Source organism: Spodoptera frugiperda, chromosome 29 (genome assembly GCF_023101765.2).
Source record: "Spodoptera frugiperda isolate SF20-4 chromosome 29, AGI-APGP_CSIRO_Sfru_2.0, whole genome shotgun sequence".
NCBI lineage: Eukaryota > Metazoa > Arthropoda > Insecta > Lepidoptera > Noctuidae > Spodoptera > Spodoptera frugiperda.
Genome location: NC_064240.1, coordinates 6,158,747 through 6,185,969, shown reverse-complemented (window position 1 = coordinate 6,185,969; position 27,223 = coordinate 6,158,747). Strand labels below are relative to the sequence as shown.

Below are 27,223 nucleotides of genomic sequence, written 5' to 3'. Positions count from 1 at the left end.
GTGACGGCCATTACTGGCATAATAGCAGTCTTGCGTCTACGCAAAATATAGTAAATATTTCCTTTTAATGTCTAAAAAATACTACTATTACAAAACAGAATTCTAGTGGGTAGATTTTTAGATAAATGAGTTTATACTGAATACCTATAGTATGGTAAAGTTGCCAAGGGTCCGGTAAAGTTGCCATAGTTTACCGGTAATTTGTCTGTCCGTCAATTAGGGTACTTATAAATCATTGGGAATTTCTTTGGTGTTACAGCTTCATTATGAAGTATGCTTTAGATTTTGGCGATTATATACAAATGACCTTGAAATTATTGAGATATTAATTCAATATTTGGCTCTTTGCTTTCTTCTTCAGTCTATAACTGAACTGATGTCATTTTCGTTAACGAATTATTTTTGTACATGAAATTCTAGTGTATAATGTTATTTATTTCTAAGATCAAATCCATTGATAAAATGTGTATTTATTGAAGTTTTTACATATTTTACTCATTTATAGAAAAAACATATACATATATTAATACATAAGCGTGTAAAAACGATAGTTGAGATATTTTTTCTAGCTATAGGTAATTTTTCTAATATAAAATGTTTTCCTGACAAGCAAAGTCACAGTAAGATCACTAGGTTCACATAAAGTTGATGATGGGCATTTGCGACCGTGTATTCCCAATTGTTTTGTTCGCCCTGACGACAAAAGAGACTTTCATTATTACTTAAATAGTTCGTGTTCTTACTGACTACATAAAAGTAGAATCTTAACTTGAATTACGCTTACTCTTCGCTTTTGTTCGCTGTTATTTTTATTGATCCACAATTTTCTTTATAACCCCTTTACATTTTACGAAAGTTCAGTTCAATTTTGTCTCACAGAGTTAAAACAAAGTAAAGGTTATGATTTTTAGTTTTTATTATACGATAAAAAATCAATGTAACTTTAACTATATCGAAATAAAATATTCAATTTGAAATAACTTTCAGCAATAAATGACTTTTTAAGAATTCCATTTACTTTTACATTTTAAGTTGGAATGCAATAAAATTTTTCAACGTCTCGTTACCAACCCAATGAAGCTTATTTAGTTTACATTCGTGGAAGTGTTAAAATAAACTAAGTATTTGAGACGTCGTAGACACGTAAAAGTGCTACGAGCTACGCGGCTACGTGGCTACGAGATTTATTGCTACGCTCGTAGCTGTACACTGAGTTGAGTATCGCTAATTGTCACAATAAAGTGTTTATTGTCGCTAAAGTTCGTTTTCCTTGAAAGATTAAAAAGATTAAAAATAAAAATTCTGTCCTATATTTGCAAAAGTCATGACAATGTTGCGAACAAAGAAATAATTCAACAACGGCATTAATTTTCAGCGACAAAGAATTATTCGTTTATTGGCTATAGTAGAATTTAATTTGTTAGTATAAATTGCCTCTGTACAATCGACTTGTACAGTGAAAGTGCTACGTCCTTGTAAATTCAATTAACTGATTTGATTAGTAGGTAGTACAACCTATAAGACAATGTAATTAAACTATACTTTAGTATTCAGAGCTGCGAGTCAATTTAAAACGTTGAACCTCTTGGACACCTTGGATGCATATTAAATCAACCGATCTTGTGGCAACACTGATGAAGATAGATACTACTAGAATGAACATCCACAGTAATACGAAAAATAAATAATAATTTATGAGTAACTTCTCTTTACCGTACACACAATATTCATATTTCCACCTAAACTAAAACATTTTTTATGATACACAAAATTTTATAGTTTGATTTCAATTTATGACTATACTACCTATCTATAGTAAAATAAAAAAAAAATACATAATAAAGGTTATGAGCAATGAAGATGCGCGAGAGCGGTCACCGATGACCGCTTGGGTGTGATTAATACGATAAGTGATAGTAATATGTATGCCATGTTAATGTTATAACTATACTTTTTTATTAAACTCTACTCAAATAGCATTTTAAAATCACGGACATAAAGATTAGAACCCTTTTAAATAATATTATTTTAAAACATTTGCTGGCCTCTTCCATTTACTTATACTCCGGTATATCGAGGCGCACATCGTCTTGCATAGTGAATGACTACAGAAATTGGCGTCGTTACAGTCTCAAGTCTCAACATTCTGAGTCATAGATAAATGAGCATTAGAGATTTAACAGACTTCGCTTAGGTTTACTTGGAATCCAATTGTTTTAGACGGTTCTAGATATTTCATTGGGCTGCAATATCGTTAGAGTTTTTTTTTTTTGTATATTAAATTGTAGACGTATTATTTTGGTAATAAAAGTTAGACGTAGAATATTTCTGGGCGTTGTGGTAGCCTATATGAGTTTCTTAAATACTTATATAATAATACCTTAGACAATAAAACAATACTATTAGTCCAATCAATTTGGGAATTCACCTCGGAATTCGAGATACCCAGCTGTAATTTTGTATATACTTGTATATTGACCCCCTAAAACTTGTCTCAAAACCTACATATGGTAGGGTGTAAGCAACCCTTAAAATTCAGGGTCAAAGGGCCCAAAAATCGTTTTTTTGCGGTTTTTTCGAAATATCTCATTTCCTATGGGTTTTTGGTAGTTGTATTCAATAGCAATATTGTGTAATACAAAATTCTCTACAACTTTTGTGTAAACTTTTTTTTTTATACGGTGAACCGTTTTCGAGATAGAGGGCGGAGAGCGCGCGGTCACTGCATCTCTTCAAAAACATTTTTTTTCGTCTAACCTATCCGTGATGGTTGTCTATGGATAGGACATTAAAAAATACGTCATGATTCCTAAAACCATTTTTCGTCAAAATCAATCGTTTGAAAGATAGACGCTTCCAAAGTGGAAAAATGAGGTCTATAGAATGTGTCCTGCCCTCTAACTTTTAAAATAACTGAGTAAGAAAACTAAAAAAATATATGCTGTAGATTTTAATGGAAACTTTCAATGAAAATTGGTTTGAATGAGATATCATAATTAGTTTTTAAGAATTGATTAAAAGAATTGAGAAAGTGGAAAATTAAGTGTGTTTTTCTTAAAATGTATCAATTCTTAAAAACTAATTATGATATCTCGTTCAAACCAATTTTCGTTGAAAGTTTCCATTAAAATCTACAGCATATATTTTTTTTCCTACCATATGTAGGTTTTGAGACAAGTTTTAGGGGGTCAATATATAAGTATATACAAAATTACAGCTGGGTATCTCGCATTCCGAGATTCTTACCTAATTTTGCCTTATTTGACTGGACTATATGAAGTTTTGAAACTAAGCTACATTATCTACAAAAAATAAAGCGTATGTAATAAAGTTTCATTCTTAAATACACTCTAAAGATGAATGTACAACAGTATTATAATTAATGATATACATACATACCCGCATGACAGTAACTTCATGTTTACTCTGATCTCCCTGATTACTCTTAGGGCGCTTGCAAGTTTCCAACAACCCTCTATATGAAGGGTTAACGACCCTCTGCTTATATGCTGAAGAGAAATTGATTTCAAAGTATAATATACGTCTTCAAGACAGCTCTGTTCCCTTAAGGGAATACGGCACGGAGTACGAAGCATCAGCTACGATCTTCACATACTTAGATAAATATATGTTTCTCAGTATTAAAAAAAATATAACACTTTTATTTTACTTCTCGATCTAACTGAGGCACTGAATCTAAACTAGGTAGTGTTACTTTGCTCTAGAATTTTATTCTGGGTGGGTGCATTTATAAACAATTTTTTTATCGAAATCACATCGACATCGTTACTCTAAAGCCACAATAGCAATTTGTAGATGACAATAATTTTCCTTGTAATAATGGAACCCGTAACACATTATGCGGCACTAGGTTACCCCACTACTGTACACTACACTGTGGAGTCTCTTTACAAAATAAAAAAAATAAAGATAATTTCATGTAAGATCGGTACGATCCTGTACGAAGTTTAAAATAACAGATAATTTAATGTAATTAGTTCTATTATTATTATTAACTCATCGAGTGCACTATGCGCCAACGTCACTGCAGTATATTTGCCAAAATCAAACACGTAATGGGAGAAACATAGTCTAAAAATTTTGAAGTAAGATCAAAGCCCTAATTTGTCTAATCCCATGTGAAGCAAAAGTTTAATACCCTTTAATGAAGTTACCCAAACAGTTTAAAGGGCTTAACGGCATTTCTGTTGTGGTTAATTATTTATTTAATGTTACATTTGTTTTGTTTACAAAACATTATAGAGATAAAATATATTAGCTTATTCATGAGATATGTATAGACATGTTAAACAAGACTACACATAAATTTATAAACTAATATCGACTTTTCACAATCATTCAGTTATGTAAATTATACCCCTGTAATAGAGAGTGAAACTATCACTATACATCAAAAAAGTTTTAAACTAAATCCTCCAATAATGATTTTCCTTTTGCTCTACAGACGAATTTAGATAAAAGTACTAGACATAAATATGTTAAATTAATTCTTATGTTATCTGCATACTCATGTAACTGTTCGACGAGGAACTCAACTAGTTTTAAGCCATACTAGAGGCATGAGCCTGTATTCATGACAATCGACGCATCGTATGTAATTTAGTATGTCACACGAAAGGTAACAAAAATAAATATGTTAGTTTATAATAGTTTTTATGATTTTGCATTCATAAAACAAAGATAAATCTACGTCTATTACAAACTAAATATTGACAATTTCAATAGATATTATTACTAATATTTATTTATAGCTCAACGTCGCGTGTAACGACTTAATTCTGTTAATTATCCTCCACGCGTATCTTAAGACAATTAAACACAAATCTATATTTATCTAAGACAATTAATAACCGAAAACGTATTGTGATTAATTAACAAACTTCACGTAATATCAACATACCATTACAGTAATCTAACCGCGAAATATAACTACGAAGTGAGAACAAAGGCTTTGTTACCGTACTCGTATTAAAGGCAACTAACATTAGCAAGAACCGTAAATGATCTAAGCAACAGTAACTGTAGGTATTCATTAAAGTCTTAAGTAAACTACGCGACACAAAGTTCCTGTCAGTCACCGAACTGAGGTAAGTTCCCTGAGCAATTTGTGGCTTCCAACTCGTCTGCCACGCTGTGTCTGGTAAGGAGTCCACTAACTTTGCTATACCAGCTTTACGGTTTAGTAGGGACGCTAAGAATTTATTGGTTTGGACGGAATTGGACGTGAGAAATGGAAGGAGTGAGTTCAATTTAGAAACAAAAAAAAAAACAGTACATTTATTCGTTTTTTTTAATAGTCAACGTGTGCAAGTGTTTTTTTGAATCAATGTTCAGTGTGATATAAGAATACTTGATTAAGAAAACACGTTTATTTCGTTGCAGTAAGAGCTAACTTTGTTTATCTGTATTGACAAATGATTAAAATAACGTATATACAAGACATTATGACATTCTTTAATATCAAAATGTCTTAAAACTGTAGTTATGAATTATATCTTACTACCATTACCATAAAGTACTAAATTAAACAACACAAACAAGGCTACCAATATCTTCAACCTACACTTAGTTACTAGCAACATATTAATCAAAATATAAACCAAAAGATGAAGAAAATAACTTAATAAAACTCACATACTGTACGTACGAGTCAATTTGTTAAGGGAGATAAAGTTTTAGGATATATTTCCTTCAAGGATAACATATGGAGTCCCTACAATGCAAGCTATACACTTGTGTAAGCTTCTTTAATGCGGTCCCCGGCACGCTGGTTTGAGAAAATAAGACACCCCGTAGCGGTTTCGTAACTAAGTAAATCCCGACTGGATGTCTACTATTGGGATTTTTTATTTCACTGAGACAAAGCTGAAGGGTCTATAAATACGTGGTAAATGTGCCTTACGTTCCAATAGATCATATTTTCTTGTGTCTTGTGAAGTTTTATTACAGTATCGATGAGGAAGTTTAGGCTACAGCATGGAGAGTATTATTTTATTACTCATGTTGAATGACAAATTAACTATTACTGGGCCTTTTTCCGCTTTTCGAAAAATTTCTCAGTAGTAGCACGGAATCTGGAATTGTGCCCAGATTATGGCAATGACTCACCCCTTATTACATAGGACTTATAACACAAACGGTGAAAAGTGGGTGTACATTGTACAGTGGCATTACGTGTCATAATGTGCACCTCTGCCTACCCCTTCAGGGATAAAAGGCGATACAACAATTTGTTGTTGTGCAATTTTATAATTTAGAAAAATCGTGAAGTTTCAAAATCTTTAAATTAGACAGATCAAGTTACAAGCAGCAAGTAAACAGATCTAGTTACATTACAAGCAGTAATATTTCAATTTAAAAGTAAAAGAAACTTGTCTTTATACTTATATTTTCAGTAAAATTATGACATTACATAAAGACAGGCAAAGTTATTTATGGGAGATCATTTGAATGAAAATAAACAGAAGCCCGAGTTATAAATGGCGTAATAATAATAATGTGCGAAAAAATAATAAGACATTTCATCAGAATGATAACGTTGTGTCAGTTTTGTCACTTTAAGATCCTTAAGAAAATCCGTCATCACTGGGAAGATCTCTGTATAAGTAAATAAATAAATAAAACGACCTGTAGTGTACATTTACATATTATTTTATTCACGAATAAGGAAAAGTATTACTGGATTCTTTAGGTTATGAATAGTCTTGTATGAAATTGTGCCCTATGTATAAACTCATTATAAATAACAAAAGTAGCCGAAAGATCACTGATGAAATTATTTTTTTTAAATGGCAAACTAACAAAACTAGTTAAGGCTTAGTAATTTTGAATTTTAGACTTTATTGTCACACATTGTTATGCTACAACGTTCATTAATTTTCCAACGAACATTTTAGCGTCGTAATCTAGCAGACTTTGGAGTTTGGACATCAAAACGCAACATTAAATTATAAAGCACTATTAAAGGGACCACACATAAAAGTTATGATGTTGTCCATCGTCCAGGGAACACACAACCCCTTTCTCCCCTTCGGTCCATTTTAATGACTTGTGTAAGATGTGCAGCTGAGACACTATATTATATTTTTCATTGCAAAGTCAGGAGGAAGTTGGGCAACTTTGTACTCCGGTATGCCAAGGGTAAACTTTTTGCAGCAAACTTGCATATTTTTTTAAGTGTATTCGATATGCAGTCGTATTTTTAGCTTTATAAGAGTTTATTTTTTAAAGTTAATGAATGTTTAGTCCCTTGTAAAGTTTCTCTTGTTCAGTAAACTTAATTCTCACGTTGCTAGATGTAAGCAATCACCGCCAACCATGGACATTTGAAAAACCCAAGGCGTTACAAGGGCGGCGCCGGCCTTTAGCGGGTTAGGAATTTAAAGATTGTAAGGAAATCGGGGATTGAGAAGTCAGGTAATTGGGTCTCCGGAACCTCACTAACATAACGCATGCATTGTTTCCCGACGGTTTTCTGTGAGGTCGTGGTATCACTCTGGCGAGCTAGCTAATTCGTGCCGAAGCATGGCTCTCCCGCACTTAAAAACAATAATGCAACTGTTCAAAACAAAATTATTAAAATCTGCACTAATATCATTCTATGCACAACAATAAGAAACAAACTCAAACATCACATGTGAAAACCAGCAAGGCGTGAAATCTAGCCATATCACACGGTATTGTGGCAATATGTAAAGTAACAAGTTTTCGAGCACGTTTTATATTGCCCGCATGCAGAGATAGTACTCACTCTATTTGTGTCACTTAAGAAACTGACGTACCGGGAAGCGGGTCCTTGTTAAAATACGGTGATATGTTGATATGGACGCGGCATTAAGACGCTCTTTATAAAAGTTGCTTTTCTTTCATAAAACTACGTTAATTATGTATGTATGAGAAAACGTTATATAATAATACATTAAGTTTTTAGAACGTACTTTTGCCTAAAGACACAATTTTACATAATCGTCAGTACAACAGATATAGTTAAGAAATTAAGAGAGGTAATTGTCTATTTAAAATTATTTTATATCAACATCATCATCAGTCCCGAGATGTTCACTGCTGAACAAAGGCCTTAACAAATTATTTTACGGTAGCGTTCAAATACGTAGACACTTTTATTTATCTTCATTAGTAATTTTGCGGTTACAATATCGTAATAATTTGGAGAGCACAATATCGCTGCAAAACTAAATATTGAACATACTAAGAACGATTAACTCATTTCAGTTGCAATATATTTATTAGGTTAGCTTATTGTATTAGGTATATAGGCAACGAAATTGAACTAAAAATGTTGACCTGTTAAATTAGCTTCTATAATTAATATCTTAACGTTTAATTTTCAACGTTACACCTTTTAGCACATTCGTAGTTCCCTAACTTCGTTCTAATCGAGTCCCGCTGGAACGGTAACATGGTAATTTTAGTTCAGCTTGAACCTGCTCCGTTTTAACAAGTAACTACCAGGTCAATTATTATCACCTTAACCTAGTTGTTTCTTTAATTTCATTAAAGAAATATTCAAGAAGAAGAAGTTACTTGTTGATATTTTTCAAAGTTCTTTAGGAAAAATAAATTATTTCTGTTCAATATTCTTACATATTAAAGAGACTATTGGTACTATAAACAAAAACACTATTAAAATTTAAAATCCCAGATTTTATCCTGGCAATCACATTTATTTTTATTGAACGCGTCGCAGTCGTCTACAGGAAAACTGAAACGCCATAAAGTTCTTACAGTTCCAGGAAAAATTACACCAAAACAGTGTCATTATTCTTTTCCAATCTCGTAACTCACCGCCAGCGAGAAACAATAGACAGAAAACACCCTTTCCAAATCGTTGAGGAAAACCCAGAGACAAGGGGAGACCGTAAATAAATAATGTTATAGCCCAACACTGCTGTAAAAAATATAGTTTAGAAAACTTAAGTAATCTATGCACCCCGAAAAGCGCAAAGGCTTTCACAGTCCACTACTAGTTGACATAATAGTGATTTGTGGTCCAAGTTGCCCTACCTCCTCTCTCTCCCGCTGACACCCAAGAGAAATAACTTGACTCGTACTTTCTTAACGAAATGATTGCCTACGTGTACGTTGTTAGCCCTATTTATTTTGGGGTGGGTTTTATTTACCCTCATTCCCCGGTGGATAATTCAGTTTCTAAGAATTCCGTATCGACCAACTGGGACGCATAAAGTATTTTTGCTTTCACAAGGAAGATCTTGCTCAGTAAATAGAACTATTTATTTTATTTTCCTTTGGCTATCGGCGGAATTATTCCTTAAGGCATTAAACATCGATTACGATCGACTATATGTATACCACCATGATACTAGTTTAATCGTTCTGTGTTAGAGTGCAGTAGAATTGATAGGCAGTCGAACTTGCGTTCACAAGGTCAGTAAAGCAATCAGAACCTTATAAAATTGTCTCTTCTTGTTAATGCAATGCAATGTCAAGCCTTTTATCCCCGAAGGGGTAGGCAGACTATACAATGTACACCCACTTTTCACCATTAGTGTTATAAGTTCCATGTGGTGGTGAGGTTGCAGACTTCGTGTTACTACTGTAAAATTTTCGGAAAACTGAAAAAAACTCAGTTATACTTTGCCCGATCTAGGAATCAAACCCGAGACCCCTTGTCCGGCAGTCACACTTGCGACTTTGATCTAAACTGTACTATAACATGAACAATGAACATGATAATAATATTATCATCATAATACCTATGATTATCAGCCAGTAAATTAGGTGACACCAATGCATCATCACGTTATCAAACTGTCGACTGTTAATCGTGTGACAAACTACTATAATGGACACAACTGTGAATTACGTTCGTAAATGATTTAATACCGAAAATAATTTGAATACTGTAGTTATTTACTTAAAACAAAATCTACCTGAAAATATTTTTTTAAGTTCTACTCATCTTCTAGTTTTTCTTCTTTTCTTCCACAGTCCCATCTTACACTAACGTCTAGCGGGATACCGGGGCTCCAAGTCGAAAAGCAGGTGTAGAAACGAGGTGGTCTTTAGTCAGTAAGAGTCCTCACCACTATCTACCTCTCACCTCGCCCAAGGCGATAAAACATAGGATGATTTACCCTCTCAAAAAAACCCATGAGTTTAAGGATACTACTGACACTAGAGCAAAATTCTATTAGAAAAAGGAACTAACACATATTTTTATTTTTGATACTAGAAATACTAAATTGGCCTATAACGACTTCAGCAGTTGCTTTTTAACACAACAGTACAATAAATAATAGTTTCCAAATATAGAACTAGAACAGTACCTACCTAAACATGTACCCATGTACCATTGAACGATGAAGTTTACATAACAGATCAAATATGACGGATAATCGGCACACACTGAGATTAGCAAATACGGTCGCTATTCCGCACCGTATGGACAGAGCACTCGACTTCTTCTATCGGAAATCCACAGAGTTCACGCATCAGATACACTTGAGTGTCAGCCAATATTGACCAGCGGCACTGATTCTACACATTGAAGATTGGTATAAAAGAGCAATGGTTAGGAATATTTTAACCACAGATATTAACGGTTTACTATGGGAAACTTATTTAGTTATTAAACTTTAGGCCAGTTTTGTTATCCATTACATACATTTTATTAGGAAGCAAGCCTCACACCAAATATCGTCAATATGCATACGTACCTACATTATAATATTTGTTCCATTTTTGTGGTATAAGTCGGTAAACTAGCAAACGGCAAATCACCCGATGGTAAGTAGTCGCTACCGCCCATGGACACCCGAAACAGAGAGCTAATAGGGCCTCCGGTAACCTAACTTCCAAAACGAAACGCAATGCAAGCGTTGTTTCACGTCGGTTTTGTGTCGGGCCGTGGTATCACTTCTTTCGAGCCGGCCCTTTCGTATCGGAGTATGGCTCTCCCACCTCTCCATATACATACACAGGTATGTTACTAATATTTTCACTGAAGTTCAGATTTAACATTTCTTAGTACTAAATAAAACAAAATTATTCATCTTTTTTCACCGTCGTTGAATAGAATAGATGGCTTGCAGCAATTTTAACCCCGACAGACAATTCCATAATTATTAATTCAACAATAATTTAATTAACAACAGCACAAGAGAAATTGAATTGTAAGTTTAACTTGGCAATAAATTAAACTAAACAAACCCTACTAGGAAATAGTATGCAACTGGCTTTGCTTAGACAAACAGTATTAGTTAATTGGATTTAAAGTTAGTAATAAATGAATGGCGTTGTATCAAACAAGTCTCTTGCCAACTTTAGTATGATGTTTGATTCTATTTATTTGCTTTTAAATGAAAGTTTTATTACTTTCAGCATAATTATAGATTTAAAAATAGTTTTTTTTTCTTTTTACCTCTTTGAAATGACGCAACGCAACGTCACGCCTTTTATCCCCGAAGGGGTAGGCAGAGGTGTTCATTACGACACGTAATGCCGCTATACATTGTCTCTGCTGCTATACAAAATATAAAATCTCTTTGAAATGAAACTTTAATTTTATATAAATGACTGCACGGTTGGTGTGGTGGCTGGGCAATTCGTGGCATTCTTCAGCATCATCAATGACCACTATATCGACCTTAATTCCTTATCAAATCTTAAAATAAGACATTAGGTACCAACAATATTGACTGCACGGTTGGCGCGGTGGCTGGGTAACTGGCTGCCGCGCAACGTGTAGCGGGTTCGATTTCCGCACGGAGCAACTCTTTGTGTGATCCATAAATTGTTGTTTCGGGTCTGGGTGTCATGTGCATGTGAACTTGTATGTTTGTAAACGCACCCACGACACAGGAGAAAATCCTAATGTGGGGCAACGCTTTTTTTTTAAATATTTTTTGGTACAATCGAACTTTGTTTATTTCATTTTATGTCAAATTATACTTTAGCATTGACCTTATTATCGCCTGACATTTAAAACTTACTGTGACTTATCGGTATTAGCATATAATAAAGGCGACGTAACCATATTATAATTCTCGTAAAATGTACGTCTATCGCCATAATTGTCCATTAGTTTGCGAAGCAGCCAATTACGCGTCCATTAGGCGCGAATCTCTCTAATAGCAATTTCGCCGTAGAAACTTAAGAGGCGTCGCCGTACCACTGCGAGTGAAGTAAACAGTAAAGTAACTTTTATAAACTTTGGTTTCGAGTGAGGTAACAACATTTTGCTACTGGTTGGAAATAAAAATGTGTGTGTTATCAGGAAAAGTGTTTTAATATTATGTAGTCTATGGACTTTCTTCAAATCTATGAGCTTTCTTTTCGTCATATTTTTTGCATCGTATCGATTATTTTAGTTTGAATGTTGTTTAAATTATAGTATGGCAAATACATGAGCACTATGAATTAAGAGGTTAACTAATATTTAACACTAATATATTGGCCATATTAATAGAAATAGATGGATTCGATGAAGTCTCAATTAACTTATTAGCGATAATGAAAAAATCAGAAACATCAACTTGACTTACTGTCTAAAAATTTCACTTTGACTGAAATCTGCTTCGCAGGGTGTCGTATAATGAAACGAGTGACGACCTAGGTGACACACTTTTATCATGAAGTCATAGTTACTACGATTAGTATTTAAATAGCTAGGCCTGAGCAGACTATTAAAATTATTTCACAAAGAAAATGGAATATTCCAGACCTTTCAGGTCAAGTTGAGTCTTAAATGAGTCATTGTTTTTCATTTAAGTATTTTTAGATAGGTAATAATTTTTACTAAAACTTAACGTGCTACTGCTGCATTGTATAAATAAAATAAAAATAATCAAGGAATTTAAATGATCGAACGTAGCTAAGTTTGAATGTAACGGTCGCGACGCCATATTGTTCCTAACTCAAAATCTATTCGCGCCAACCGAACAATTCAGTTATGCAATTGTTTAATTGGTTAACAACCAACCAACGAAACATTACAATAAAGTTGCATTGCTTCTAGAATGTTCAAATTCAAATCCAATTTCAATTTAGCAAAATGTTTGCTTTTGTAATTGGGGTTTGTAAGTTGAATGTTTGTGATTTCATTTAATAATTCTAACTAGGCAACGTATGTGTTTTGGGTGTCCAAGTTTGCCGTTGTACTAGTTAGTTTTAGTCTATCACGTTAAACAATGGGTTAACATAAATATGAATTCTATATAAACTTTACAGCATAATTTTCTACGCTAGCAATGCTGATGAAAGTAACTTGGTTATGTTTGAGTTGAACGTCATACAAACAGAAATGTAATCTATATATTTAAAAATCGCTAAAACTCGAGAACGGCTGGACCGATTTGGTAAATTTTGGTCTTGAATTATTTGGAGAAGTCCAGGGAAGGTATGCGAAGTTTGCCAGGTCAGTTAGTATGGAATAAAAATAAATCAAGATAGTAAAGCAATAAACTTATTTCACTTATATTATTTGGTTTGCTATAAAACCGAATAAAACTTCTATCTTAAAGAAAGGCACATCGAGCCAATACTTTGCTAGGACATTAGCCAATAGGTGTCAATACAAATAAATAGTCCCGCAACGCATTAGCGGGCTAAGTGCACAACTCCATTATGTTCCTTACACGGCTGTTGTCACATCCTTTTGACCTATTTCTGAGAGGTAACTGAATTATGTATACTTTACTCTCCGTTAGTTTATTAGTACAACTTTTGGGTGTCGCAATCTCCGAGGTGACGAGCTTTATGTAGTTGTTGTGTTCTTTTTGTACACTAGTTTTACTATTGTTCTAAAGGTACTTTTTCTCTTCGTAATGTGGATTATTTTATTAGTAAGATGCAAAAGTTTTTAATGGGAATCGCAAATGTTATTAGCAAATAATGGAAGTTGAATTTTCAACCAGTTTAGTTATACTTATATGTATAATTATTGTCGACGTATTAATTTTCTTCGATTACTCGTATATATTTTAAATGCCAAATGTGTATGTCTATTGATAAGATATTAATTCGTCAATCATTTAAATCACTTTCAATTCAATCAATGAATAACATCATTAAGCTTAAAATAATAATTCCGATTCAGATGCAAAATATCGAATCCAACAATTTTATTAAGCGAAAGATTAATTTACGCATTGAAAAGAATTCGCTGGCCGTCAATTACTGTTATTCCGTCGGTTTCGGTCCATATTGGATTCAATCTAACTGTCACCAGCTGATTGAAAGCCCTGTCCACGTGAAAACCCTGCAAATATTTTATATTCTATGTATATGGAGTGCATGGGACGGATAGCGCGGTCACCGATCCAAAATGGTTTTGCAACCTTTGTACCTGTTACATTTTTTGCGGAAAGAACTGATTTTCAATATTTTTTGCCAAGACTAGCATTGTGAGACATCCAATACTAGTTTTCGTATGTCAATTGTGATTGAGTTTTGATTATTTTCCAAACGTAACTTCACTTCTTTTGTAAAACGTTTCAAGTACCTAATGGATTTACTTAGGGCCAGTGTCCCAATGTCTGGATAGCTTCTAAATGCCAGATAGATTAGAATTGAGAACATAATTTGTATGAACTATCTGTCACATAAGTTTATCGCGTACTTATATGAAGGTGGTGAAACAGGCACTTAAAATCATAATTTACTTACCCTGTTTGCCTTAAATAAAGTAACTATACATAGACGTACATTAAGCTTTTGCTATCAAAGGAAAACTATCCATATGGCAATAATTCGTACCTCATGATAAAATTGTTCCTATGTATATAGATATATCATATAGAACGCTTGATATCCTACAAAAACGTTTATAATACTTATTTTCGAGCAGCCTAAGTGTTAAAGTGTTATATCTTTTTAAATATAAAATGCGACAAACAATTAGATATAAAGGCTAGAGGAGAAATATATTGTACAAATATACAGGCATTTTCAGTGGTTTTCAAGTAAGATAAATTACCTAATACGATACCATTCTTGTTTCCAAAAATCGAACGAATTTGTTTCAATTTGAAGCCAATTGAAATACACAGACGAGACCCAATTTTTCAATACCCTGAGGGGCAATTTCGCAAACAAATTCCCTTTAATTCAACAAGATCGACTTGTTTATAAAAAGTCGATAAGCGATGGCTTCGGAAAAATATAATACAAACCAATTTATGATTATTGGATTTTTCTGTTTTTAGAAAAAGTTTCAGTTATAGCACGGACTTTGGAACACTTAGCTATGGCAATGGCCTCACTACCTAATCCATTGAACTCATAAGAGACATGCATCTTCGCTATTCTCATCTATCTAGCATAAAATGTATGTGTACAACTTCTAATGGTACTTAAGTTCCATTTAAAACCACAATACACATTTTTTTAAAGAAAAGATAATGTTTTTCTTAGCACTAACAAGAAAGAAAAGCACTCATATAAAAGTAAATAGAAGTTGGACAATACCAATGTAAGATGGAGACAGGACTTCGCCCGATGTCCCTAGGGCTCCAAACTTTTGTAGGAGCCGATGATATCAAACCGTTTATTCCTACAGGAGTATCGTAGTTATGAAAAAAGGGATCCAAAGCCGCCTGGTAATCAAACTTTTCTAGAATTTTCTTCTTAGTTGTTAAGTGGATCTGTCCAAAAGTTTGCCCATGGAAATAATACCCGGTCAAAAACAAAAATAGTTTTCTTATAACCAGTCATTCGCTATATCTACGTACAATTTATTTACATCATGTTTTTTTAATCTTTCGTATTCTATAATCTTTATAATTAAAACAGCTAAAATAATTATAAAATTATGCACGACATACGGAATTTTCACATAAATTCGAATAAACAAAAACATCTTAAATTGAAATTCACAACGGTGTACCTGAGCTTAAAAAATATAACTTAAATTCGCCTAAAGATAATCTAATTAGCGAAAATTATTAATAAAGTTAAAACATAATTACTTTCTTAATAAATATTTATGACGATAATTGGTAGAAATTAAGACATTAGGCGAATTACAGAGGAATTTTCTGCGGGGCCCGTACATTGTGTCGTGTAATTAGTTTTGCTAATATGAGTAGGTATGCGAGGATACCATTGTTATAGGGTAATAAACGATAAAAGGGTAACATTACGGAGAATGGTTATGCTAATATTTTTTATTCGTCTCGAGTGGAGATCTTGATCGTGTTAACTGTTTTATTATATTTTTTCTAAGGAATAATATCAAGCGCAACTATGATTGAAACTACAATGTGTATACTAAGTAATTGTCTTAAACAAGTAAACATAAAGTAGATGCAACTGTATCTCTTCCACTGGTCGTACCCTCATGTCTGACGGTCACTGGTCAGCATCAGTGTTGCACCTGCACGTGGATGATCTGCTTCCAGCGGTTTCTGTACAGCGCATCTCTTACAACCATGTAAAATTTTGAGGATGAGTCGTTCACTTGATCACTCTTTTTCGTTGGAGAACGTCCGCGCGATTTCTTGCCTTCAGTTTTCCTAACCACAATAAGTTTTACTAGGTTTTCAATGCCTCTGCAGAGGAGATGCAATTTTATTACGAAAATGAAATACAGACAAACGGTTATACTATTCATACTGCATTCCCTAAACAGGCAATCATTAAAACTTATATAAAAAACTTTGAATCTCAAACAGGAAAAAAGTATGATAGGTACTTATATCAACAATTTTTACAAAGTTACACAACCAGCAGACGCCTGCGACGCAAATAAATCTTGGTAAGATACAAGCGTTCTTGCACGGTCTAACTGAAAATCAACATTGGCGCGACCCTTGTTTGTCCATTAGCTTGCCGCTAACTGTACAAATAAGAAAAGAATGGTCGAGAAATGTTGACAACGTTTGCAAGCATTTTGATGAAAATTTCTTGCTTATAAAATATTTTGTTTTTTTTATAATTTTACGCTGACATGTCGCTAAGAAATTAGAAAATTTAATGAGATTTTTTGGAGGCTCGACTTAGTAATAAGTGTGGCATTTTTTTACATGTTACTGATATAAAGCCTTGGCTTGTACAAAAAGTATCAAGAAACAAACAACCATTTGTTTGTCTAACGACCATTCTAATGACCCATAATGGTCAATACACATTGGTCACCAAACAAATAGGTTCCTGCCATAAATTCGTCATTGCAGAAGAAAACCTATTTCAAAATGTCAATATCCTTTTTGCTGCTTTTCAGTTTTGGCTATGTACCTTTCATGTAAGTAATGACAGCGTCATTACTTACTTTGAGTTCATTGTAATTAATATTTTTGAGGTTTTCATTTTAATCATTTATAAAATGTATTATTTATTTATGCTCTTATTTTTCTATCTTTAAAGTGATTTTTTCTTTTATTATATTCCATAATGACAGAAGTACGTATGTATATGTTTTTAATATAATTTAAAAACTAATAACAACACATTAAACTAAAACAAAAATTTATAAAGCAAGTACCTATAAATATTTAACTTTTCGTTTTTAAAAACTTATTCATTATACCCAGTGCAGCCTTTGTACTTGAGCCCAATATATTTAGCATTAGACTGGTCCTAGTATATAGGGGTTAAAATATAATCGATGAATGTGTATCACCTTCGTCATTCCATTAGATATAAAATGCATCAAGATGTAATGACCCATAATGTTTACAATACAAGTAAATGAATGGCGAAAACATTTTTGTATTATTCAGAAAACCTTCATTTGGAAATGCCGCGACCTGTGCACTTTGTACGAAAATGCAGTGATGAGTGAAGATGCAAAGAAACAATTTTATAAGACTACTCCGTTGATTATTACATTTGGTACGTATATAAAGTATTAGTGATGATTTTATTTAAATATATTATTGTCGGTCGGGCAAAAAATAACTGGGCTTTTTACGGTATTTCAATAATTTCTCGGTAGCAACACGGAGTCTGGAATTGGGCCCAGTAGGTATATGGCAATAGGCTCACCGCCTATTAAATGGGACTTATAACACAAATGGTAAAAAGTGGATGTACTTTGTACAGTAACATTGTATGTCGTAATGTGCACCTCTGCCTACCCCTTCGGGAATAAAAGCCGTGACGCCGACAACTAAATACCTGCGTGACAACACTGAACTCCAAATAACTTAAAATAATGGTCTACTTATTAGATTAAATAACACTTTCTTCCACAGGCAGTGCCGTCTTATCAGAATTTGATATAAATAGTTTCATTGAATTGGGACAACGAATAATGAGATTCAAGATGAATGCTCTAACAGAAAGAGAAAAATTTAAATTACTTAGTTTATTAGATAAAGCTCTTCAATGGTGCTGTGTGAAATATAATATCTCCACTTGGCCCTTAGCACTTGCTGCTGATATTCCTAACTCTATTATAAAAACAGGATTTATTGAAAACGTAAGTTGTGTAGTATTCACTTTATATGAATTATAGTTTACCGCGAGAACTGACACGCTGGCATTTACCGTATTGTATAGTAGTACTACTGAATTAACCTGTCGTATTTATTGTATCTTTATATAAAGTAAAGCCAGCCAAACGGAAAGGTATATGGTAATATATGTATTGGAATTTCACAATTAAATGAATTTGACAATGTCATTAAAATACTTTTCAGCCACTCTCATCACCTATGTTTACTAATTGTTTACACTTCTTTTTTCCAATTTTAGAAAAATGAAAACCCTAATGGTGTGACGTTAGAAAAGAATTCTATTGTAGAAGTTACATGCGAGAACAGTTATGAAAATCAGTGCAATGCAAAACGAATTTTCATAGATGATAGTTACATCGTGTCCGATATTTTGCCAAACACTGAAATTACTATAAACTTCGGAGACATAAAAATGAAATGTATTGAAAATATTAATGAAAAGAATATTAGATGCAAAGTTACGTCTGAAGGTCAATTGATAGATCAATCCTTTTTTTGTGTTCGTGGTGTCATTCACAGGAAACCATGTTTAAATGACACTGATTTGGAGATAATTAAGTTTGCCAAAAAGTTAAAGGTATATGTAAAGAAATATAATATTAGTAGCTCCCTCATATGTTTACTATTATTTTGAACTTCATTAAAACCATACAGTATCTTAGTATGAGTTTGCTTTACGTTTAAAGTAAAAGAAACGAGAGCGCGTTCGGCGCTCTGATTGGCCGGCTCGAATAAACCAACCAATCAGAGCGTCGAACGCGCACTCGTTTCGATTACTTTAAACGTAAAGCTAACTCGTACTAAGGGTATTGTTTCGTGTTTCTTCCAGTTTGATATAATAACGTTGAATTTAGTCCGTAATGCCAGTACAGTTAAACAAGTAAGAAAGTTGACTGCAAAGCAAAAACCGTTGCTAATAAGCGCCATATGTGAACAAGAGGGCTTGGATAACATTGATAGCATTATCAAGGTAAACTACATAATTATATTTATAATCGACTAGCAAACCCGGCGAACTCCGTTTCGCCATCAATGATTTTCCCTGCATTCCTGCTTTTTTCCTATATTTTCTTTACTATAAATCTCACAGAGCCCGAGACTTCTCCAACGAAACCATTTATCGGTTCGTGCGTTCTGGAGTTACAGCGCCAGGAAGGAAAACCTGACTTATTTTTATATTATAGATTAGGTAACAAAGTAATTAAACGTGAAATCGTAACAAATAAACTCAAAACAGATTTTGAACGGCTTTAATTTCAGGAATCTGATGGCATTATTCTGGCTGGCGAATATCTTGAACACGAAATAAAAGACAAATATAAAATAATCAGTATACAATTGAATGTTACAGCTAAGTGTCGTATGGTAAATATATGTCACCATAATGTTTTCTAGTTTCTGTAGTGTCAAATAAATAATTACAAGTCTTACAAATAATGGTTTTAGACGAGCAGACGAGTCACCTGATGGTAAGCGATCCCCACCGACACCCGCAACACCAGAGGAGGAAAAGAGGTCTTTTATGGGAAAAGAGGTCTAACGAGCTGACAGATCACCTAATAATAAGCTGTACGTTGCCAGCATTTCAGGTGGGTTAGGTTAATCTGTTACCCAACAAACAACGTAACTCTATTTTTTTTATTACAGTTCGGTAAACCATTATACCTATCTGGAGACATTTTGCAAAATACTTTAGACACAGGTGAAATGACATCGATGGATATAAATAATATCACTAATGCAATACTGCACAAGTCAGGTTTCGTCCTACGATCTTTCAAAAACCCTGACACTTTAACTGTTGCTTTGCGTACACTGCACGATATCTGCAGTGTGGTCGAGCCTTTATCCCGAATTAACGATAACTTTATGAGCATATGTCAACAGGTATATTTCTTCTTTTCAAATCATGCTACACAATTAATGTACAAATTCGTTTTATAATGATTAATTTGATGTAAGTGGAAGACTTAAATCAAATAATTTGCCAGAGATTATTTCAATAATAAATAACACACTTACGTTATTTGTTGATAGAATAGTCCTCATAAACTAGTTAACTGTTGAAGAGTATTGTTATATCTTTACATTAAATTCAGAAATATTTATAACTTTACGAATCAATTTGCAGCACAAACAGCCAGTCACTGCTGCTCTAGCTGCTACTCAGGGCGCAATTTTATTGGCAAAGTTAACTCATTCTCTGGTCATTGTTGTACCCACTGTGTCTGGTAGGACAGTAAAGCAGCTCACAAGCATATCAGTTGACAAGATCATTATTGCTATCACTTCAAGTCCAATGGTTGCCAAGCAGTTGCAGCTCTATAAAGGAGTTCTTGCTATACTATATGACAGTAAGTTCAATTATCACCTTTACCTATATCTCACTATCACAGTACAGTATCAATTTTATCTCACTATCAGATCTACAGGTTTGATTGAATCTAAATTATAAAAACTATTAAGATACGGCTTTCACTGTGCGCTGTTTTTATAACCAAAAAATAAGCTTAGAAATACCACTTATGAAGTCAAAAATTATTAGCTCATTAAAATGCCCAGCAGTAGGAGAACTTGATTATGATAATGATAATGAAAATAGACCTTTTTTATGACGGGGGGAAACCTTCAAGAGGCGCCTAGCTTTTTGGGGATAAAAGACTAGGGAGTGTGGGATTTTTACCTCACTAAAACCACCCCAGTGGCCACCCTCTACACCTGTAAGGAGCACCGAGACCTCTTAGTAGACCTGCTCCGGAGCCCCCAAATGAAAATAGACCTATTAAATTAGGAATCTTTTATTCCAGAGAAACATTTAAGGGGCTGGCAGAATGAAATGGAGGCTCGTATAAAATTCGCTGTCGAGTATGGATTGAAATTTCAAGTATTGAACCATGGAGATCCTTATGTAGTACTCAGAAAAGCGTTTCAAACTAGTTCTTATTGTGACAAAGTTAGCGCACGTGTTGCTATGTCGGATGATGATCTACATTTAATGGAGTAAGTTTTATTTATATACAGGTTTAAGTGTACATTTTTGTTGTATTTTGAAAATAACGAAAATTAATTTCCCATGTGTTGTGCCCATACCTAACATACGCATTGATATCAGCAGATAAACGTAGGTATGCGTAGTCTGTCTGCTTGTCTGTTGATCTCATATCTTTCAAATGAGAGATACCATTACTTTAATTCAATCTCCTTTTTCAGATACAAGAGAAAGAAAGACCTTGAACAACGCCATATTCGTTATCGTGATAGTAACGAAACATAGTTTCATCGTGAAAATATAATATTGTTAGAATCTACAATCACCGTGTACCTCTTACAGCTTTGAGAGATCATAAAACCCATTTTTCGACTGAAAATTTAAATTGAGACAGTGAAGGATTCCAATAGTCATTGTACTAGTTAAAACAATGTGATGTAATAAATATAAAAATATGCTTTAAACTTTCTTTTCATCCAATCTTCTTTTTTATGGTATAGGTGCCAAACGAGCAGGCGAGTCACCTGGTGGTAAGCGATCAGCGCCGCCGATGGACACCCGCAACACCAGAGGGTCACAGTTGCGTTGCTAGTCTTTAAAAAACGAGAAACACTTTTCTTGAAGGTTAAAGTTCGGACTGTAAATTTTCATGGACAAGCCCCTGAGGAGTGGAATTCATTACAAAAGTCTGTGAAAGTGACAAGCTTGAAACTGTTATCGTCGGTACGTATTTTTACCACCAGGCGAGATGGTGGCCAATTGGTGGCCAAACGCTAACTGACCTATTAATAATTATCTTTGGAAACTATGTGCCTTGCCGGGATCCAGGTACAAAAAATTACAAAACAATAAACGAACAGAATGATAACCTAGCTGTAAAAAATCGACATCGACACACTGATTTTGCAATGAACCTTATTTTACAACTTAAACTCTCAATCTCCTTAGATAATGGCATGTTATTTTATGAAATTCTTTATTCATTACTCTTTCAAGCATCCTCATATTTTCCTAAAAGAAATGTCAATTTTATAGTCGAACGGAAATTGAGAGATATTTTTGATAGAATTATATTTTAAAATACTTTATTTCTTGAATGTATTTTATGCGATATAAGTTAGATTTTTTTGTATAATATGGACGAATTAGCAGACAAACTTGAGTATGAGCATATTGATATTACAGATCCGAAGCATGTCCTAGAACCGTCGTATTCACGTAGAAGAAGCCTCATAATGGTAACCTTTGGTGCGTATTATTTCATTTATTCAAATTAGGTTTTAGTATATTGCGACCCTAAGTATACCATTGACCAAAGTAGATATGAACAAACACTCAAAGTATAACAGCCAATTTCAATAACCTATCTATCTGTAGATTTGCTTACTAGAGATAGTATTTTGACATAAGCTCCATACAAAATGTGTCAAAATTGTATCTTTAGTAAGCAAATGTACAGATAAAAAGGTTATTGAAATTGGCCGTGAGACATTAATGTTCCATCAGTGTAGTGTGCGGGGCTCCGGCTCGAAAAGCAGGAGAAGGAACAGGGTGGTTTTTAATCAGTAAGAGTCTGACACTCCCTCTCGCCTCGCCCAAGGCGGGAGAAGTCATTAGATGATTTTCCACCTTAACCAAAAAAACCGGTGTAGTGTATATAAAAATTTGGCATGTATGTTGCAGCTGATCCAGAAATGCCATCTGTCGATATTGAAAAAGCAATTGAAATGGGTATGAACGTAGCCCGACTGAAAACATCCCACTTTACCATGCATGATAAAGCTAAAATGCTTAATAATATTGAAAAGGCTTCATCATTCTTAGCGAAAAAACATGGACTTCTTCAATTTCCTTGTGCCACTTGCATCGAACTGAAGACATGCGTGGTACAAACTGGACTTCTAGAGGAGGTATTTATTCAATATGTTTTTCGGCTTACTCACTTAATTATTGGACGAGGACCTCGACTCGTTTCATGTAATGCTAGAGGCAGCATTCCACAACTTCAAATAATTACGTGAGGAAGCCGTAAAACGTAATAATTAATTTATCTCACGAAAATTATAATATAGATAGGTATTTATTCACTTATATTTAACAAAATAAAGCTACTCCTACTGCTGCAATCAATGCTTATCCTTTTATTTTCAGGAATTGGCTGAATTATGGATTGAGGAAAACTCAGAAGTATTTTTGACTAATAGAATTACACATTATGACAAATGTAATGAATCACAAATATTCGTTGATGATCCGTTTTTAGTATCTGACGTCAAAATAGGAATGGAAATAAATATATCCCAAGAAGAAATAATTATGGTGTGTGTATCCAAGGGTGAGCATTCAGTAAAATGCACTGTCACTAAAGGTGGATATTTGAGAAACATGGCGTATGTGTGCATGAGGGGCGCTGTACGAAAACGGCCATATCTTTCGAAAAAAGATGCTCAACTAATTAAATTTGCTATAGAATATCAAGTAAGATCTCATATTAGCTGTTTTTTCTAATAATGTAAATTACAAATTGTCTGAAATTCCAAAATATGATTTATTACAGGCGGATATGATAATTATAAACTATCCAAGGCACGCTGCAACAATCAATAAAATAAAGAAATATCTTGGAACGAAAGTTAGGAGACCAATCCTTATTGCTGGGATTTCCACCCAAGAAGGATTGATGAATATAGACGACTTTGTTAAAGTAAGATATTACCTATGTATATCTAATATTTTAGGTAGTTAAAAATTTAATTCATTTTTCTTTGAAGTTTAAGCTTGACTAAAGACTATGTTACATTTTTATTAATACTAATTGTACCAATAGGAAGCCGATGGAATTTTACTTTCAAGAGAGTTTTTGGCTTATGAAGTGGAAACAGCATTGTACAACCGTATGGGTGCTATACAAAAACTTATCGCTGGAAAATGCCGTCAGGTACGATTGTGGCTGTTGTAATATCTAACTATGGTATCAATTATTATTTCGCAACTCTAAAATCGTTACTTGCGTTTTACAGGCAGGTAAACCATTTTACGTTTCTGGTGGAATATTTGAAGAAGCGCTCACTTCTGGAATAATAACAACTCGAGATATATCTGATGTGACCAACGCCATCTTGGAAGGGGCTTCTGGTGTCTGTCTGAGCGAAACACCAAACTCATATAATTTGTGTGAAACGATAAATATGTTGAACGAACTGTGTGCCAGTGTGGAACCTCTTTGTATGGACAAAACAGACTTTTGTGATCTTGTGTCTCAGGTAAGACGTGTTTGTTTTAAAATTCACTGACTTTATTTTCATGTTTTAAAAAATACCTACATTTTAGTTTTCAAATAAAATAGAACTTCTAATCGTTTCAGATTAAAATGCCTGTAAATGCAGCCGAAGCTTGTGCTATATCATGCGCTACAGTTGCAAACCAGACAAATGCTCGTCTCATAATAGTACCTACTGTTAGTGGCCGCACTGCTTACCTTTTGAACTGGATGAGGCCTAACAGCACTGTGATTGCAGTCAGCACTAAAATGACGACTATAAAGCTACTCAAAACCTTCCGAAGTGTCGTACCTCTTTATTATAAAGGTATATTTTTTGCATTCTTTGTTTGAATGATAATACCTACAGTCTTGGCTACATTCCTTTGCTTTCCGGGTATTACTAAAAGTACTGCTTTTGGAGTCTAAAATCGAGTAAAGAAATCGTGAAACGTAAATATACTATAGAAATTAATACTGTATGTCCCGAATTATCTTATATATTTTACACTGTTGTCCATTATAACATTTGAAATACCAATTTGTTATAGGTGGATCCAAAAAAACATGGTTTCAAACTGTGCAAGCTCGGATCGTTTTTGCACTTGAGTATGCTGTTGAACAACATTGGATTTTGTATGGTGACCACTACATCACTTTGGAAAAGATGACTGAAGGAAGCTCGTTTTGTGATACCGTTAGAGTTTGGAATGTCACACTATCCAAGAAAAACTCAATCGAGTTAGTATAAGTATTTTTCGAATTGAAACGATATTTCGTTACAATTAGTATTACGTAAATTTTATGTAATATTCTCATTTTTAAATGATTCTTCAAAAACAAAAAAAAAATATCTAAGAATATAAAAATAGGAGCCGACTAATAGCGGGAGCATGGTCTAAGCTACCGTTGCAATGGTTAAGGCTTCAGACACAAAAACCTCCTTGCCCCTTGAACCATTCATCGAACGCCAGCCTTCTAGGATGGTTATCGAAGCTGTTAATAAACACGACTATCAATTCGTTTTTTTTGTTATAACATTTATACATTAATCTGTCTTACCCATGAAGCAAAAAAAAATCATTAATATTTATTTTGCAGGTGTCCCGAATCTTATCATGATTTCAACATAAATACGTACAAGAAAAAGAAACACAAGCCTCGCAGTGAACGAAAAAAAGTCAAAGTAACTGAAGTTAAGAAAACCGAAGAAGATAGTGAAGTGAAAAGTGAGAAAATGGAAACAACTGAAGATCAAGAGAAAGGAGAATCTGAAGAAGTTAAAACAGAAGCCAAAGATAAAGAAAGCGAAGATAAAGAAAAACAAGATGGCGATAAAAGTGAAACTGTGAAAGGTGATAAAAGTGAAATTAATAATAATGAAGGTGATCAGTGAAAGTGAAAGTGCAAATTGTGATCAAAATAGTGCGGAAAATAATTGTGACGAAGCCAACAGCAAATTTTAATTGTTTAGCTTCGATTTTATTATTATTATAAATATTTATTTTTAGGTGATACTTATTAAATTTTAAAATAAAAATGTTTGTTTCTATTCCCTTTTTGATGTCTGTTATAAGTGAAATTTTCACATGCTTTTAGGTTGGGAAGGTTTAAGAAATTCAAAATCACATTATGAAATAATACAACATTCTAGGTTTCTGTGAAAATACGAGGTCAAACAATAGTGATTTTATGAATACTACTGCTATATAAAATTCTGGTATGCTTTAAAATATGATGCCAAGCATTTTCTCTACCTATTCACCAATTCAACGTAAAGTGGAATATATTTGACTTGAATATATTTTCGCATCACGATTCGTGAATTTCATTGTGACTCTTGATGTGGGCCTTTGGGAGATGGTGTGAGTCTGAATACAAAAGGTTTACGTATCAGGAGGACGAAAATTTTATAGATTGAAACTCTCTTGAGCCCGTGATACTATCAGGCATGCAGGAATCGACGTCAGCATTAGAAATTGTAGACCACAATGAAATCTTTGCGCTGGTGCATTCTTACTATAAGGAATATCACAAGACATTACGTTTGTCTTTTTACTTACTGAGATAATTTTATCTTGCGCTTTACTTCCATATATCCAGAGTGACATCATCCTAAACAGAAAAGTTGTTAAACGATAGTTAGTACACACACACAAGTCATGCCTTTTATCCCCGAAGGGGTAGGCAGAGACCCGGGAATCAAACCTGAGACCCCTCGTCCGGCAGTCGCACTTGCGACCACTCAACCAATAAGGCAGTCAGATAGTATTAGAAATATAAAAACATTACGCTCAATAAATAAGCGCCACATACAGTTTTACAAAACATTATGCACCATGCTAAAACGCAAAAGAACGATCCTATTATATAAACGATAATGTAAACTTAATAAAACCCAAGAAGACGATTCTAAAGAAGAAAACCTTCAACGGCACAAGGCATCTCGCCTATGTTGACACGCTTATCTTTTCCCCTAATGGTTACACCACAAATAAAACTCGACTTTGTTTATCT

The 27,223-nt window shown here is 33.8% G+C and overlaps 2 protein-coding genes across 2 annotated transcripts in view; both read left to right on the top strand.

Moving 5' to 3' along the window:
* Positions 1–27,223, top strand: part of LOC126912729 (uncharacterized) — a 202,865-nt gene that overhangs the window by 48,804 nt on the left and 126,838 nt on the right. The gene's annotated exons all lie outside the window — the stretch shown is intronic.
* Positions 17,265–26,117, top strand: LOC118268595 (uncharacterized). Its single transcript, XM_050706666.1, has 20 exons — positions 17,265–17,400; positions 17,638–17,832; positions 18,195–18,421; positions 18,697–19,035; positions 19,288–19,428; positions 19,719–19,823; positions 20,106–20,345; positions 20,590–20,812; positions 21,266–21,458; positions 21,669–21,712; positions 22,106–22,170; positions 22,569–22,695; positions 23,131–23,357; positions 23,599–23,925; positions 24,005–24,151; positions 24,275–24,385; positions 24,468–24,710; positions 24,812–25,034; positions 25,258–25,447; positions 25,808–26,117. Exons 2-20 carry the CDS (start codon positions 17,670–17,672, stop codon positions 26,100–26,102), a joined length of 3,630 nt encoding a protein of 1,209 aa, XP_050562623.1. The 5' UTR covers positions 17,265–17,400; positions 17,638–17,669; the 3' UTR covers positions 26,103–26,117.

Coding starts and splice junctions, on each gene's coding strand:
- LOC118268595 (XM_050706666.1), top strand. CDS start 17,670: ATGTTTACAATACAAGTAAATGAATGGCGAAAACATTTTTGTATTATT. Junction 19,429..19,718: donor ACATTGATAGCATTATCAAG/GTAAACTACATA, acceptor CTTTAATTTCAG/GAATCTGATGGCATTATTCT. Junction 22,696..23,130: donor CCTCATAATGGTAACCTTTG/GTGCGTATTATT, acceptor TGTATGTTGCAG/CTGATCCAGAAATGCCATCT.